General features: G+C 34.1%; 1 protein-coding gene across 1 annotated transcript in view; it reads right to left on the bottom strand.

Annotated features, from left to right (window-relative positions):
• Nucleotides 1-13745: 13745 nt before the first annotated feature.
• LOC149785819 (DNA replication licensing factor mcm4-A-like) overlaps nt 13746-19659 on the bottom strand; it is a 55262-nt gene continuing 49348 nt past the window's right edge. The window contains exons 16-17 of the mRNA XM_089979767.1: nt 16860-17070; nt 13746-15060 (exon numbers count right to left, since the gene is read on the bottom strand). Of these exons, the coding sequence (XP_089835893.1) occupies nt 14965-15060; nt 16860-17070 (307 nt within the window). The 3' untranslated portion in view covers nt 13746-14964. The remainder of the gene's footprint in view (nt 15061-16859; nt 17071-19659) is intronic.

The following is a 19659-nucleotide window of genomic DNA, read 5'->3' as shown; positions in this document are numbered from 1 at the left end:
CTGAGTGCTGACAAGTCTAATGGGTGAATGTCTCAGTGCTGACTAGTCTGATTGACTAATGTCTGAGTGCTGCCTAGTCTAATGTGCTAATGTCATAGTGCTGCCTGGTCTGATGGGCAAATATCTGAGTGCTGACTGGTTTGATGGGCAAATATCTGAGTGCTGACTGGTCTGAAGGGCAAATATCTGAGTGCTGACCAATCTGATTAGCAATGGCCGACTACTGAGCTCTCAGAATTTTGAGGCAAGTCTTAAGTTTGAGCCAAAGAATGATTTTAAATTGTTGGACCAGACTCCATATTCATGAAATTCCTAACCCTGAGTGCTCACTTAAACTCAAAATTCATGAAAATCCTAACCCAGAGTGCTCACTCAAAAGTAATGTAGTCATTGGTCCAACATTTGTTTAATTGTTACAAAATACAATAATATATTTAATATACATTTGTATCTTAATGTATTGCTACTTTAAAGTCTCTTGTATTTAAATCAGTTTATTTACTGTAATCAAATGTTAGTTTAATTGTGCACTCAAGTTGAGAAGTTTTGTGAATATGGTTTCTGGATGTTCTAGTGTAATAAGTTAAAGTTTGTAAGAGTAATCCATTGTTCAGCACTAAAAGTGGACAAAAATGGGAACTCCCTGGAAATTCTCATTTTTGGCTATTTAATCTGCCATTAGAACATGAAATTGCATTTGCATGCTCACTAAAGAATACGCCATTCTTTTAAAATGTAGTCTGTCTTGTACATGTAGTTGACAAAAGTATAATTGTTACATTTTTTTATAGATTTTCTTCTGGACTCTGATGACTAAAAGACATCTAAGACTGAACCATAGTATTTTAATGTCATTAAATGCTCACTAATTAAGTGAGTGCAGCATACTGGCAACCTGGCATTTTCACAAATTAATGGTGGACTTGTGTATCCTAACTTCCATTTGTATCATTGTAATATGAATTTTTGAATTTTTATCAAGACATTTGTTGTAACAGGATGCAATTTGCTTGGTTATGTAAATAAGAGGTTTATTTATAATGTAATTAAACATGGCATTATGTTACAGAGGTTTGACTCACTGTAAAATGTTAAATAAATTCTGAAGCTTCCAATACATAAAATGATTCATCACATAAAATAGATAGCAAAATTGTATTTTTCACATATCTCTAAAGCTGAAGATTGCTTCATAAAGTGGACAGATTCCTGACAATTTGTATTGTGATAATACAGAGAGAATTTACTCAATAAATACCCTGGTAAAGGTCAAATCAGCAGCCTGGGAACTTGTTGTAATTAGGTTTCTCACTGCTGGCCCTTTGCACATGCAGTAGTATGTCAACTTAACTTAGTATTTTGAAATAACCACAGCCAAGATAATGCTATATGTGGCAATGGAACTGGATTAAATTTTTGTTAACATATAATTCAAAGATATTCACTATGCACAGTTCCACGATATTCGTAAAATGCTAAGCCTATAATAATTTTATTATTTACAATATGTAAGCCAAGCTTGCACCTTCTAGACTGTTATTTGCATTGCACTAGTTTTCTATAAACATTTACTCAGTACAACTTGTACTACCTGAAAGTGTTTAGGCCACACCAAATTAATTTGTAGTTCTGAATAATATCAAAACAAGCCATTAACTTTTTTAAAAAAATCTTTAGAGATAAATAAGTGACAAGCTTTCCTACACATGAAAATAATTTTTTTCTAGTTTGCATATTTTTGGAGGGAGCTTTGTATAGTAAGCAAAATGTGGAATGTTTCCATTGCAATATTTTAAAACAGGAATCCCAGAATTAACTGATTAATTTGGTGCGACCGTAGATTATACAATCATGTTTATCTATGCAGTTATGTATGTAATGTAATTTTAACACTTTTTCAAAAAAAATATGCACAATCATGCAATTGTGTACATATATCATTCTAGATAGTAATTTCATAGTAGAGACATCTCACACCAGTTCTGTATATAATCACATGCTGCAAATTTAAAATCACTTTATCAGACAAATAGCCAAGAAGATGTTGGTAAAAATATCAGCCTGCTGAAGATTTGTCATACCAATCTGATGCACTCATAGATCACTAAAAAGAGTTGGTAATGCATGGCCCTTGTTATTTTTGAAGCTGATGGCTGTCTATTCACACACACACACACACAATATGCACGGGTATGCACACACACACCAAATATTATGTACTTTGTGTATATCGTACACTCACAACTTAGTGTAACTTCTCCAACTTAAAGTAATCAATGTTTACTTTTTAATAATCACCATTTACAATTTAAATATCACTTTTTAAACACAATTTAGCACTAACTGGGAATAGAAACACAAAAAGTTCCATCAAAATGATTACGAAGGTGTACACTTTTCAAATCTCTTTCTAATGTACTCAGCATTCATCCATCGAACAAGCACATGCTCAATTACACATAGTTGGTAGCTTTGGGAATTTGTAAAAAGACGGACCATGTGCATGACTAGCAGTTGCATGGTAATCATACTGTGTGTAATCATGCTGTGTTTAATCATGATGTTTGTAATCAGGCTGTGTTTAATCATTATGTGTGTAATCATGCTGTTTAATCATGCTGTGCATAATCATGCTGTTTAATCATGATGTGTGTAATCATGCTGTGCATAATCATAATGTGTGTAATCATGATATGTTTAATCATGCTGTTTAATCATGATGTGTGTAATGATGATGTGTGTAATCATGCTGTGTTTAATCATGCTGTGCACACAAGAGCCATCTCCTCATTCATTATCAACACTTCTATAATTAATACAAAACTATTCCATAAATTAATGCATATGAATGATAAAGTTATTCTTGTTGTCTTGGTAATTATGCTTTGTGCATAATTTTCATGACAATTTTTATTTGCTGCCTATAATGGTATGTACTGGCATTTAACAGTATATCAGCAAAAATAGACACTATATGGTGCCAGTTAAAAGCTTAAAAAATTTAAAAGTAAAGAATTGGAAAACAACTTTTGCTAGATAAACTGTCTTAAATAAATGTAATCATGTAGCTGCCAACAATGGTGTTCTCACTATCCCCAAGATGCTTAACACTTAAAAGATCGAAAACAGTACTTACAATTTGGTAAACCTACTATTTTAAATTGGGACGAGTTTGATTCATAAACTGCCATATGGTTCTCAGCACAACCTTTATTGCTAACAATATTTGTTAATTATAGCTCTTTAAAGCTATACTGGACAAAGACCAGAATGGTTCATGTGATAGGCCAGCATGTCTGTCCATAGACCTTTTAATGGCATGTAGATGGCTACAAATGGTGCTGATCTGATGTCCACCATGGCAGCCATCTTGAAAGTCTTATATCCCAAAATGATGGCCACAGTTGTTATTATGAAAATCTTATTATGCCATAGTGAATGGATGGTTCTATTAATATTGCCTACTCTTCAACACTAATTGTACAATTTAGTTGGCCCTATATTAATACAAATGCAATCTAACCTCCAGAATGGCTGCTTTGGTGGCCATGGAGAAGATTCTTACTGCTACTTCTCCAGAATATTTCACTGAAACACTATAACAATATATACCTGGTCCTGAATGAAAATGGTGCAACAAAATAAAAAAAATCTCATCCTCTTGAAAGAACAGTGGCCCTGGTGTGGAGTTTTCACTATTAGAAAGACCTTGTGCAGTATTGATTTATTCTAAATTAAAAGGGTGCAGATTGGACACTGTTGCGAGCATATTGGAAAACCAGGCCTACCTGGTACTTGACATTGATGTAAGGTCCAAGTGAGTGACTTGAATTTTCATTGCATTCATGAACACTGGCATGTGTGAATATACATATTGATGTTCATAATTCACTGAGCTCATGAACACTGGCAAGTGTGAATACAAAAATTGATGTTCATAACTCAATGACCTCATGAACACCGAAATATGTGAATGCACAAACTGATGTTCATACTTCATTGAACTCAGGAACACTGGCATGTGTGAATACACAAATTGATGTTCATAATTCAGTGAGCTCATGAACACTGGGATGTATGAATACACAAATTGATGTTGATACCTTAATGAGCTACAGAACACTGGCATGTGTGAATACACAAATTGATGTTGATACCTCAGTGAGCTCAGGAACACTGCAATGTGTGAATACACAAATTATGTTCATACTTCAGTGAGCTCATGAACACTGGGGTGTGTGAATACACAAATTGATGTTCATACTTCACTGAGCTCACCAACAGTGATGTATGCATATATATAAATGGAATTTGCACCATCTTTGTATATAGCTGCATCAAAAGAGAAAAAGAACTACTGTCAGCACTCCAACATTGATTTCAAGGTCAAAGGTCATAATGGTGGAATTTTTGGAACCATGATGACTTGTGAGCTGAAAGACACAAACAATTATGATGCATTATTAGATTCTGACGAGACATATTTGAAGATTACCAGGTTTTTTAATGATTCAAGTTTATTCATTTCATTATGACTTTAGAAAAAGTTCATTATGGATTAAAAAAATTAAAAAGGTAGTTATATCTTGACAAATTCATTGACCTTCTATCATTGATATTAGGATCAAGTGTGTGAGTGTGGAGTTTAACAGCATCAGCATGATTCTGGCTATATAATGCATGTAAGTTTAGGTATCTCCAAAAATACATACAAAATGTGTATCAGCCAAAAGGGGTAAAATTCTTCAAATAAAATTCAGTGATATATACATATATATATATTTACTGCATTCTTTTAAAAAGATATAACAGCATGGGACACAAGAGTGCATCAGGTCAAGGTCAAAGGTCATGATATGTTTCTAATGCACTGATGACCTGGTGAACAGGTTAGCTTGGAAGTATAATTGTAACCAAATTTGGTTATGTTTCAGTTTCTCAAGAATGAGATCATTCTAATCCTCAACAATTAAAAATGCCTACAAATTGATTTTGGCCAGTACAGTATCAGTCCATCGGAGTGTTTATATAGACATCAAAGGTATTTATTTCTTTATGATCATTATGATTGTTATAATTTAATCATTGTTGCCAGAGTATATTCAGCCCTGTGATTCACCTTATTTTTAAGTTTTATGTTAAATATTTACAAAGTTTATATTGTATTTATGATATAAACATTCTACCTTTAAAAATACGCTTGAATTTATATGATGTTACTATTAATAGTTTAGTCATCTTCAACATTCCTTAGGGAAAACCAGTTGAATTTTACATCAGTTGTGCAGTGTTGATTTACCATGACATACTTATACAATTATAATATACTTTAGAATAATTTGCAATAAAGTTACCCTGCCAAATAAAAAATTTATTTCTCTTCTCTATTGGCTTTATAATTATAGTGAAAAATTAGCCACCGCTGGGACATCAAGTTTTTGCACTTTCATTGAGGTGCCTAGTTTATTATTGTAGTGGCTTCCTAGGAAATAAAACTGTGACCAGTTCACATAGCAGACTGAAACAAAGAATTCACAGAGGTTGTATTAATATAACAGTAGTTTTCTAAGGATCAGCCTACAGGGTGAAATTGGGGCCCTGAGTGGTCTAAAGTGCTCACTGTTAAATGGATTATTGCCATCTCACCTCTGTCTACATGGGTTCAAGTCTCACGTTCAGCCAATGTGGGTATGTGAGAAAGCTTGCCAGTAACTTCTCATGGGTCAGTGGTTCTTTCTGGGGTTTTCCCAGGTTCTTCTCCACCAGTTATACTGGCTGCCATATATAGCCTATCTTGTGCTGAAAAATGGCGTTAAACCCTACAACAGCAACAACAGAGTGAAATGGGTTACTGAATTTGATAAAGTTTTAGTGTATTACAATTATTATTATTATCCAGATATATCTGATATACACTGTATATTATACAGCATACTATTCTGCAGAAGACAACTGTTATATTTTGGAGTAGATTCATGCTAAAATGAAAAACAATTTATGTCTAGCAGCACATATAAAGTCCTATCAATCAAATGCATCATTTATGATTTATTGATGCAAGTAAATGTGAATATTATGGTGAAATTATGGTCAATGGTCCTAAATAACTATTGCATTAACACTGGAGGTTAACAAACAAAATCAGCCATGAACTACATAACCCAAGACCTTGACCGCTAAAATAGAATGCCAAATGTGGAATGCAACAGTATAGCAGTATACTAAATTTCACAAATGAAATGGCTCAAGTTATGGAACCAAAGAATGATGCTACTAGAACTACAAATATTGGTCTGTGACCGTGATATTACTTAGGTTGTGCCACATGAAAGATTTATAAAGTTTCATCCATAAATCTATTGCTCTAATGTTACAAATTATTATGGAAATTATTGAGGAAATACTGATCAAAATCCTTGTATAAGGCCTCTTTCCCTTCCCATGCTATGCTAGCCACCTGCTGCCAGCCTGAACAAGTAGACCAAAATCCTTGTATAAGGCCTCTTTCCCTTCCCATGCTATGCTAGACACCTGCTGCCAGCCTGAACAAGTAGACCAAAATCCTTGTATAAGGCCTCTTTCCCTTCCCATGCTATGCTAGACACCTGCTGCCAGCCTGAACAAGTAGACCAAGTTTAATCTCCTAATTTGAAATATTTCTTAAATTAAAGAGACAAAAGGCTAGAATAATGAAAAACATAGCAATTATAGAGACAAAAGGCTAGAATAATGAAAAAAAAAGCATTTATAGAGACAAAAGGCTAGAATAATGAAAATGTTGTTGTTGTTGTAGGGTTTAACGTCATTTTTCAGCAGACAATAGGCTATACATGGCTGCCAGTATTAATGGTGGAGGAAGAACCCGGGAAAACCCCGGAAAGAACCACTGACCCACAAGAAGCTACTGGCAAGCTTTCTCACATACCCACATTGGCTGAATCCAAGACTCGAAACCCATGCAGACAGAGGTGAGATGGCAGCGATCTGTAACAGAGAGCGCTTTAGACCACTCAAATGAAAATGTAGCAATTATAGAGACAAAACAATAGAATAATGAAAAACATAGCATACAGACGTTGAAGACACGTTGGATGTAGTATACCAGACAATTTTTAATGATAAATGTACCAGTATACATAATTTCATACCCGAACCAAGAAGGGTTCTGAAGTTAATGAGCAGAAAGGAAAGTGCAATGGAAAACTTAAAATATTGACTTTGACCTTGATTAGAGGACAATCAACACACCCAGTAAACAGAACTTTCCAAAGTTTGATCTTTGTTCTTAAAATATGTGAAGTGGAAAGAAGTATTACATCTTCCTCTTAACCCTGAAAATATGATCACCTAATGATGATCTAGAAGTCTATACCAAATATGATCACCTAATGATGATCTAGAAGTCTATACCAAATATGATCACCTAATGATGATCTAGAAGTCTATACCAAATATGATCACCTAAGGATGATCTAGAAGTTTATACCAAATATGATCACCTAATGATGATCTAGAAGTCTATGCCAAATATGATCACCTAAGGATGATCTAGAAGTCTATGCCAAATATGATCACCTAAGGATGATCTAGAAGTTTATACCAAATATGATCACCTAATGACGATCTAGAAGTCTATACTAAAATATGACCACCTAACGATGATCTAGAAGTCTATACCAAATATGATCACCTAACGATGATCTAGAAGTCTATGCCAAATATGATCACCTAAGGATGATTTAGAAGTGTATACCAAATATGATCACCTAATGATGATCTAGAAGTCTATACCAAATATGATCACCTAAGGATGATCTAGAAGTATATACTAAGTTTCAACCAGACCAGACAGATAAAGACAAATGGCTAGAATAATGAAAAACATAGCATACAGACGTTGAAGACATGTTGGATGTAGTATACCAGACAATTTTTAACGATAAATGTACAAGTATACAAAATTTCATACCCAAACCAATAAGGGTCCTGAAGTTAATGAGCAGAAAGGAAAATGCAATGGAAAACTTAAAATATTGACTTGGACACTGATTAGAGGACAATCGACACACCCAGTAAAAATAACTTTCCAAAATTTGATCTTTGTTCTCAAAATGTGAATAAGTGGAAAACAGTAACTTAATATTATATCTTCCTCTTAACCCTGAAAATATGATCACCTAATGATGATCTAGAAGTCTATACCAAATACGATCACCTAATGATGATCTGGAAGTATATACCAAATATAATCACCTAACGATGATCTAGAAGTATTATCAAATATGATCACCTAACGATGATCTAGAAGTCTATACCAAATATGATCACCTAACAATGATCCAGAAGTCTATACCAAATATGATCACCTAACGATGATCTAGAAGTCTATACCAAATATGATCACCTAACGATGATCTAGAAGTCTATACCAAATATGATCACCTAATGATGATCCAGAAGTCTATACCAAATATGATCATCTAAGGATGATCTAGAAGTCTATAACCAAATATGATCACCTAACGATGATCTAGAAGTCTATACCAAATATGATCACCTAAGGATGATCTAGAAGTGTATACCAAATATGATCACCTAAGGATGATCTAGAAGGATATACAAAGATTCAACCAACATTATATGCTTCACTTATTTCAGTCTCAAGCACGGCTTATGCTTGAATCATCAAATTAGATAATCGTATGTATTCCTATTAATACCACATGTGGGTGTCTGCAGGAATTTGAGTGGGTTGGCAAGCCTAAAATCAAAGGGATAAGCCCTGTAAGTAATGCCAATAGGGCCACGTGGAGAGCTAAACCCCACAGTCAGATTTGGGAGGTTTAATATTTTTTGGGAGGGTGTTTTAATAATTTACAGGCTAGCAGCTATATCTATGAAGTGACCTACTTCTGCAATGAGGGTGTAGTACTCAAGATACATCCCCTCACAACATTCATGAATTTATTATAACAGTAAGTTGGTTTGGAACTAAACTCCTGAAACTTAACATGTTAGTAAAATGTGAAATGTAGGCCAGTGACATTTTTTTGAGACAAGGGTACAACACTAACAGACCTGCATACATTCATCCAGTTTGATGATTCAAACATGAACAGAGCTTGCGAAATAAAACTGGTAGTAAGTGGTAGTGGTAGAACTTTGGAAGGAACCACTGACCCCCAGGAAGCTGCTGGCATCTTTCTACATACCTACATTAGTCAAGCTGGTGACTCGAATCCAAGCATACAGAGGTGAGATGTCAGTGATCCATAATGGCAAGCGATTTGACCACTCGGAATCCCCAGAAAAAAATTTAAGCCACAATTTAATTCAAATCAGTAAAGCACAAAATATAGGTTACAGTAACCCATTTGTGATGAGACTGTATTACTCGTCAAGATGCATCACCTCTGCATGATTTATGTGGCATACAATATTACTGTATCCTGGTCATATGAATCCATCCGACCAACTAAATCATCAGACTTAAAATAATTATTAATCTTTGTTTTGTGACAAAACAGATTTCACTAGTAACTGTAACATATAACCGTAAAACAGAGGACTAACTCTTTGGCCAGTTGGCTTGTACAAATTGGGCTTGGAAACAGTAATTCACACTTCAATAATGCTCACCACCAAGATAAAAAAATAGACTATAGTCTTGTGTGAGAGGCCGATGATAGACAGAAATCCATATATGGCTATTCTTTATGACACAAGAACCAAAACTTCTGCTGCCTTTACAAATTTTAAATACTAAATATCCCCTAATGAAATGGGGTGTAACTCGTCTCTTCTCAAGGACAAACTATTTCTTCAGAGACTGCTTTAATTCACAGGCAAAAAAGACAAGGACATCAAACTAGACCCGTGACACTTGCACAAAAGGTGATTTCCATTTCTGCTGTAATAACACAGCTGCTTTTCCCTCCATCCAGCCAACGAATTGCTTCGACCCTCTGTGCTAATGATAAAAGCTGCCTCGCTTTTGAATTTGACATATTGACACCTCAGAGTTACACTGATATGAGACAGTATGGTGGTTAATAGCCAGACAAGTTATGTTTAGACATCATTTCACATGATGTTCTTTTATCTAAGCAAGCAATGCCTTTCTCATGAAGCAAAAGGTTTTGTTTGCACTGATTGATTGATCACTGTAAATACAATGCTTAATTAGGGGTGAAATGATACACTTGTGCCACATATCGATACACAGCCTGCGATACGATACATATCAATACACATATGAACTTGGTCTTTCCATCTTTGGAAGGTAGGTGGTGCCCTTTCATGTATGACATTCTTGGATGTATTTTCAGTATGCAGACTACAGATAGAAATATAGTTATCATATATTTACATGCAAATTCTCTTTGATGAGAAGATATCAATAATACTTTCAAACAGACTACCTGTTGGTTGCATTAAGTTTTATTGAACGTTTTCGGCCATTTCATGGTGGATCCATTTAACTCGCATCGTTTCGTACAAGAATGATTTGAAAATGTTACCAATTTCGTGTCTCAGTTACACCTGGGTGACATTATAATATTATCTTCAAAACAGAAGAAATAATGCAATTTCCTCGTGCCAAGAAAATCTCATCTAGAACAAATCCAGTCATAGGGAATAAGGCTGAATACCAACAAAATTTATTTTATTTCCAGCAGATGCTAATCACTGCTGCAGCCACAGATACTTGTATTTGTTAGTGAAAAAGGAAAACTACTGACTACAACCAATCCTATTCAACAATTTAAGTTACACAAGGTGATAAATTTGAGCAGTTTGAAATCTGTCCTATTGCTCATTCTATGCTAATTTCATTTATTTCATCAGCACCTTCTTTTACTGGCTAAATATCTCTGAATACAAAAAAGAATTTCAGAATTTGTTTCCCATGTAAAATTTGAAGAGAGATTATAACAGGATATTATATTAAGGGAGACCTCCCCCTTTACCAAAGAAAACAGATGGGGAGGAAGAAATGGTTATAGGTCAATATTTATCTAAACTTCAATATCCTACTTCACTTTCTTATAGCTCTACTGAAATCAACATCTTTAACAGGTGTCACCTCTAATTATAAAAGGATGAATCTGTTAATTAATTCTGAGCATAATTTGCTCCTTTTTTTGGTATCGATATTGTTCTGTGCTTCTTTCTGAAGGGGCATGTAAATAGCTAGCTTTGTCACCTTGCAGGGTTCATACAGAATTCTGAGTGATAAATTCAAAGACTTTTCCCAAACTTTCAAAGACCACAAACATAATTTCCAAGACCTATTCTCGCAAACATTTTGTATACAAGTTATATGAGAAAACAGCAAATGCAAAATACTACAATACTGTTTAATGATGAAATTCAGGCTATAATTAATCAAAAGAAAGAAACCTGGAAAACTTGTCTACATCCAAATCTAACAACCTTGGACAATTTTGTTTGTGATTATTGAAAGAAATTACAATGTTTGGGTTTATTTCAATTTTCAAAGACTTTTAAAGTCCTCAGGGTTATCTGCTCGACTTTCCCAAACTTTTAAGGCCTTGAAAATGCTACCTCATTTTTACCAAACTGTAAAGACCTTCAAAGACCGTAAGAACCCTGCCTTGAATATGTTGGGAAACTAATCGTTGTGACAGTTTTGTACAATTTTCCAGAGATCACAGATATTACCTTTTGGATACATCTGCTCCAAAAGAGGGTGTCTCACTAACATAAACTTCCTTTGTTAAATCAGTAGTTTACCGACTACTAACTAAACTTCTTGTCTGTTTCATAATGCTGTATAAGGGTATTTAGTCCATCAATGCTTGTGCGAAGGTATTAAAACAAATATCTATACTACTTAATTGTATTTTTTAACCCTTATTTATTTATCTTAACCCTGATAAGGATACATGCACATGGTTTTGTAGCATATGATCTGATTAATTAAAAAATATGAAATTGCATTACACTTTTAAATTATCTCTATTTTAATTAGGCTCATTATTCTTGAATTGAATACTTCCCCGAGCACATTTTCATGTGGAACTTTCAATGAGTTTGCAGGAGTTTTCAAGTTTCACTGTTCTCTAAGTGCACAAATTCATACAAATTTTGCACCATTCATGCAACAACACCGAACAGCATCTCAGATTAAGTACTTGACATATCTAACGACTTTCTCGCAAAGTCTCTCTGTTGCTTTGCCAATACTTCCTGTTTGTCACACAGAGAATAAGCTACATTGATTTCTGATTGGTGGTTATTGTTTAACCTGGAGTGGAGCAAGCAATAACAACAAATGTGAATTCAATGTAATATTTCCAATTGCAACACACTGGTAGCGTAGTTTTCAAATCAACCAAAGTAGTAAAGATACAATTCAAAGTTGAAACTTGTGTGAAAGTGGTTATTAAATGATGAATAAAGTACTTCAATAAACATGTGGAATGTACAGTATACTTCTGGGTTAAGATTATTAGCATGAAATGGGGGGAGGGGGATATTACGAACCATGTCACTTTGTGTTAACTTGTAGATGGTGAGTATTTTCAAATATTTTTCATTTTTACAAATAAACATGAGTGCCTATGACTGCAAATGCTGCTTCAGATGGATTATGATTTTAGAGAATAACAAGGCAACTAATAATAATTATTCATGACTGCTGAAGACTAAAATAACATGCACAAAGTAAGTATCATTTGGATTGATTCTCCGTCTCTTGTATCGATCTGTGTATTATTTCAGCAAAAGTATAGATGCATCGATGTATCAAATTGTTTCACCACTATGATCAAGGCAGGGAGAAACCATTGTTTGGTTAGTAATCACTTAGATGCTGACTGCAGCAAGCAGGTAATTATCCCACATGGCATTTATACAGGAAATTTACCCAGAAGAAATTAGAATGGCCAATGTAACTACTGGGACAGCTTTGTCGATACGTGCACACGTAAGACAGCTAAGCGAAAGCCTCTTGTTGAGATGTTCAAGATAATCACTTACAGCCACATAGGTTCAATACAGAACCACCAGAACCAATTTCATTTAGGACGAACTAGTCTTCTGGTGAAAATCCAATTAGGCTTTCCATTCTGGAGAAGAAATAATACCAAAATTCTCAAGAAGACTGCCATATTGCCAATCAGATTAAGCAGACATCAGAGAAAGTCTATTAGTGGAAGCATCATGTTGATATGTCCTTCCATTTAGGAGGAATTGATGATGATGATGATGACAAGACTTTCAAGAAGGTTGCTGTTGTGGCCATACTGGATGTCAAAACAAAACCATTTGCATTTATGACCAACTAGACCATCATAAGAAGCCTTTAGGTAATTAGACCATTCATGCATTCATTCATTCAGGAGTAGCAAAAATATTTTAAAGATCACAACTGTGGTGGCCAATACTATATGTTTGAGCAGTACCATTTTCATTTAGGACCAAGTAGACCTTTGAATGTATGCAAGTGCAGGTAAAGGTTCAAGGCAATCGTCCAAGAAATTTGGTGGCAACAAACTTAAGGGCCTCAAGGAAAAAAAGTCCTCAACTAATGAGTCACCCTCTATAAATAAAGCATTATTATTATTACTGTACTAATGAATGGATGGATATTGGACGACAGGCCATCACATAACTTCCCTGGTCAATGACCAGTACAGCTAATAAACCTTCAAAGTTCCCAATGTACTTGTATTGAACACACTCAAGACAAGTTCAATGTTAAAAAGAACAAAAACAAATCAAATTTATTTGTATTTTATTATTTATTATCCTCTGTGGCTCACTGTTAGAGTACATTCTGGTGAAAGGGAAAATGTCAAACAACCAAGTTCTCACGTTTATCCACGAAATCATTTACACTGCTTCCAAGTTCTTGCAATAGCTTGTGTTACACCATTCTAGATGCAAAGGATCCACATCATTCCAAATGAACCTGTGCCATATGTACTTTGTACCTTCATGTGGATGCTCAAATTACAGCCTGTAGCAAACTAAATCAGTGGATATACACAAGAGAGAGCTCACTACATGTTAGGCATAATTTATGACAACATCAATACTGTCCATAGGTCTGGACTCAAAAGAAAAACTTTTTTCTGACAGTTTAAATTAGAGACAGTTAAATCACATCTGCCAGTGTAGAGGCTGCAATGATCATCTTTCTATGTAAATAGGACAAGCAATCTGATTAGACATTTTGCTGCACACAATCAGATCAATGTAAATCCGCAAGCAACATATGCTGATACGAAATAAACGAACCAACAAAACTTGTTTAGTGAAGACGCTTTACACTTTCTATTACAAACTGAGCTTTAATTTTTTTAATATATATTTTGAAACAAATTGTATTAGTTCTTTTGAAAACTCTTGATGACTATCTATCTCAATACCATGAATGAATAGTCTATTTAAAGAAAAGAGATTGGAATTTGTTTTTTTCTTCTTCATGGAATCTGAATGAAGTTACATGATGACAAGCAGCTTTTGAAGATCCTTTTGACATAAATCACTCATTACGCTACTGCATTCTACACCATATTTATGATTTGTATCGAATTCTATTTTTTTTCCTCCAAAAGACCTTAAAACAATTTAAACCTGTGTACATCTGTGTTAATGACCATAACCAAGTGAACAGTGAGCAATACGTAAACCATGACTTCCGTATTTGACAATTTGTCAATCTATCCATAACAATTTTTCCAAAACATACAGCAGGATGGAAAATATATATATCTATATACAAGTTAAATGAAAGATAAAAATATCCATCTATTTATAAAATGCAAAATTAACATGAAAATATTTTCTTAATTAGCAAGCCCATGCTTTGATTGACCGAATGGGTTGTTCAAATTCATCTTTGTATTCAAGTTAATTGTTATTTGTGACCCGATGCATCTGTAAAAAAAAAACCCATCAAGAATGAAAAAGTCCATTACAAATAACTCATAGCTATGCACAAAGGCGGATAAGTTTGTTGGTAACAATTAGAAAGTCTTCATCTTGCAGTTCCTTGAGGGCATCTTCAAACATTTCCTTTGTGAGTGGCTGAAAAAGTAATGGATAAATCATTTATTTTGTACTGGAGAATCATACATACGGTAACATTGTCATTGATAAGTACCTGTTACTTCATCCTGTCCAAATTTCAACTTACTATTCATTTTTTTGAGAAAATATGTTGACCATTCTTTCATAAAAAATGAACAACTATTTCACCTTTCAAAACTTTTGGGTTTTCTATGGCATAAATTCTCTTATCAACTCTTCAAAAGTTTTGAGCTATGGCAATATTGGGAGAAAGACAAACAAATTACCATTAAAAAATTAGAGGTGGTTATGTATCAAATTAACTAAATAACATATACTGCCTCAAAAATTAGACATTTTCTTGTTCTCATTCTATCTCTCTGAATAAAATCAACATGATTGCTTGTAACGCTGTCTATACCATTTCTATCCAATTAACATCTACTCTTTTTAAATTAAAATAACTTCAATCTCATTAAGTGACAGTAGTTATTAATCATTACAAGTATTTTTTAAATAAAATCATGTGCATATTTTTTGTTAAATATTTGTTCCACCTGAGGGCTATTTCATTTAAATATAAATGGTATACAGGGAAGGTACTTTTTGAAAATGTATGCTAGGGTATAAAGATTACCCAAAGAATTCATATGAAAACAATACAAAATTCTAAATGCATCTATAGGTGACAATTCTATATTAAAAGTGCCTTTCCTGGGCCGTATGTATATATTTTACTGGAACAGCTCTGAGCACCGTTTGCATTTTGCATGCTTATTCCATGCTAATAAATCTGAATTTACTTCCCATAAAAGTTCATGCCATGCTGTGTTAAAACAAACACCCCTCCCCTTTAAATACATGTATCAACCTTTGATTAGACATAGCCACTACAGAAATTTAATCCAGACAGCACAGTTTACATCCTTTAACAGTCCAATTTACAAACAATACAATAATAGATGAATTCAAAACAAAATCTCAGAGGTGCCATGTTAACTTGGTCCACTGTAATTCTACATCCTACATTAACATCTATATTCAGAGGGGAAAATTATAGCAGATATGGTATGCTGTACTGTGCAAGGAAAGAGAAGGCATTCTTGCTACAAGATTACAAAAGGTGAAAGCAGTGAAAATTTCTTGGGCCATGTAGGAATGAACAAATGTACCAACCATAAGTATACCTTTCTGAATACTATATAAACTGGCCTATAAAACAAGCCCAAGTGCAAACTGCCGAGACCCGGCTCTGCATAATGCGCCAACAGATCTGGCTCTGTGCATAATTTAGTCCTGTGTGGGTGAATATGTCTGTCCTGTGTGGACAACAATAATTCTGTCTAAGTGTTATTCCTTTCAAGTGTGACGATCAGAGTTTGAAACAAAATGAACTGTGTGAACATAAAATCCATGACATATTTTCCTTTGATTGACCATTTCATACCAACAAGATTTAGTTTGAATTATATGAGGTGAATTGATGAATCATAGTTTTATTTAATTGTGGAGAATGTAAATTTGTACATAATTTGCTGCCCATTAAATGTTACTATAAAGATCACGTTTTGAGTTGTTGCTTACCCCCCTTGTATGTAAATTCATATACTGGCCTAATGACAATGATAATGAAACATTTAGTTTATCTGGTCAATGCTTTGACAACATTTAAAACTTGATGGAAAATACTTTATTTTCTGCAGTTCTGGGAATCAGGCACATCCTACAATAGATTTATGCAATGACAGAAGCTATCCTTGTTTTTATAAAAATGGACTTGCTTGAGGACTATGTCTGGTTCTGTATTTACTACATACCACATCTGATCTTTCACGGAACTCCTCATAAAGTTTTTGACTCTTCAGGGTGGCCACTTTGCCCTTCTCCTGAATGAGCTTCTTCAAGGCCTGGGTCACTTCCGCTTTACGCTTACGTGCAGCTCCACTAATTCCTGTGGTCAAGATGGAGATGTCGATCTTGCCTGTGCTTGGGTCAACGGCTGCCTGCTTTAATGCCTCACGGTACAATCTGTAACATAAAAGTCCAAACTACAGAATCGTAAATATTTACATAAACAAGTTCAGCAGTAAATCATTTTTAAAAAAAACATGTACCTGGGTTAATACAACACTGGAATTATAACATTTTTGAGGATTTTTTTAAAAAAAAAATATGTATATATATAAAACTGATTATCAGGATCATGAAATAGTACAACCTTATTTTCCCCTGTACAAATCTGGGTAAAATTATGTACTTGTTTTCCTTTACTGAATTTTCAGTAAAACATTTAGTTCAGAAAATGACTCTTTTGTTTTATTCTATATAAAAAAATCAACTTGAATAGAACTGTTTAAAAAATACATGTAAGTGACATTTGATTTCCTCAAAAAAAAATTAAAGGACTTTCAAAATAATTAGCCAACATGTTAATTTTCAAGTGCATTCAGGACCTGAATTTTGACAAGGCACTTTCAAAATCTTCAAAGACCTGTATGAACTCTGCAACAAGAATCTACCCTGGCCTGCATACTAAGCCTGTCTCTGATCTGTGTTTGAAATTTGAGGTCAATTAGGGTTTGAATGGATGTACAGATGGGCATACTGATAACACTGTGAAGGCAGTCTCAACAATAAGGCAAAGTGACCCACTTCTGGCAGTCTGGCGATAACCTCACCGAAGGTACGATTTCCACTACATTGTATAACAATGAAACTTGAAACTAATAGAAGCTGTGCATTATATGATATAGGTCATAATTACCTACTTTGGTGAATACATGATATATACATCAAAGCAAAAAGCTTAAAGTTGATGACGCAAGTAACCTTGGTCAAAAGAATCTACTTTTGGCAATTCTGCATTTTACCTAACAAGACATATCCACAAACCAAGATGCAAAGCTCTTTCACCAATAATACATTACAAACACACCCTACCCCGACTCATCCAGGTAAAATAAAAACATAACCAATGTGAGTGAAGCATGAAATATAGATCTAAAGCTTGATGTACCACCACTGTGAAAAAGCCAATAAAATCACACCAAGCATGAAATATAGGTGATAGTGATTTACTTTTGGTGGAAAGGTGTTGTACCTAACAAGAGAAGATAACATATTAATTAAGACAACTCTGACAAACAGAACCTGAGAAACTGACCAAAGCAGAATTCTTTAAGTCAATGACTGGTGAAATATAGGTCAAATTTCCATTACTTTTGGCAATTTGATATTTTACATAACAAAATGTGATCAATGGAGCAGTTAATCCAGGTCAAACTGATCTACTTTGCTAATCTGGTGTTGTACATATCAGAATGTATCCACATACCAAATAACATGACTGACCTACTGTACTAACTGACCACATTACTCGAGGATAAGTGCACTTTTTGGCCATTATACAATGTATGACCTCAAATGAGTACAGTAGAAGTTATTCATCGTTAGCAATTCTAATTTATAGAAGTACCTAGATTACATTACTGTCTTTACAAATAGGTATGGCTACTTAACTACAACGAAAACAAACTATTACTAGCTTTCAAAACTTCACAAAAAAATTGTGACAGTCCTAAACATTAAAATTTTAAATTGTCCCCATAACATGTAGTTGTAAAGCTGAGGTTACTCGTCATAACATCAGTGTCCATAATGGTTTGAATAAATAAACATTACAGTTTGAATAGGTAAATGTAACAATCATGAAGAGCAAATAACTCCAAGTCATAATGTTCAATCTGAATTTTAATGTGCTATCAAAATGAAAGAAGCAAAAAATCCAATTAAATAACTACCAGAAAAATATAAATGCAGTGAACCCAAGTGACAGCTCAATGACATGTACATATATGGCTCCAAAAGTACTCCAAGGTTATTCTTCACCTAACAGCCAAAATAAACTGAAGAGATATGTTCCAAAAATAGTACTATAGTAACACCTAAAATAAAATGTACATATATGAAAGTACTCAGGGTTCAACCATCACTTATAATAGTAACAACTAAATGACATATATCGCATGATTCTAATAGGTCTACCCATTTCAACTGTTCATACACAATTACCACAAAAATTGGATGCATACATGATGAAAAAGCAGACATTATCAGTAGGGTTTTCTTGATCAAAGAGAAACATGTACAGTCATTATCCAGAAATCAAATTCAAGGACCAGATCAATTTTAGTAACAGTGACCCTAATCTTGATTTCAAACCGACTAACGTATTTCATGAAATTTTTCGTACATGAAAAAATAATTAATTTCAGTGTACGAAAAAATAAAGGGATCGTACCTGAACAAGTTCTATGGAACACATGCTACTTGACAACCTAACGGTATGAACATACAAAGTATACATATATTTTCTGTCTCATTTGGCTCTCAACTCAAGAATCAATAAAAATAAGAGGACTAAAAAAGATTTTTGTTGTTATTAGTGAACGAGAGAGAGAGAGAGAGAGAGAGAGAGAGGATTATTTCTCGGTGTGCAAGTTTGTCTGATATTAGAGCATATGTAGCTGTTACGTTACATTGTGTAATGTTGGCAAAATGATTATGATGGTTTGAACATGTATTAGTTGTGTAGTTGTGGGTATTATTTATTGGTGA

The sequence above is a fragment of the Sinohyriopsis cumingii genome, chromosome 13 (assembly GCF_028554795.1).
Source record: "Sinohyriopsis cumingii isolate HCF-2022 chromosome 13, ASM2855479v2, whole genome shotgun sequence".
NCBI lineage: Eukaryota > Metazoa > Mollusca > Bivalvia > Unionida > Unionidae > Sinohyriopsis > Sinohyriopsis cumingii.
The sequence above is the reverse complement of the archived record's forward strand: the minus strand, read 5'-3'. Positions and strand labels throughout refer to the sequence as shown.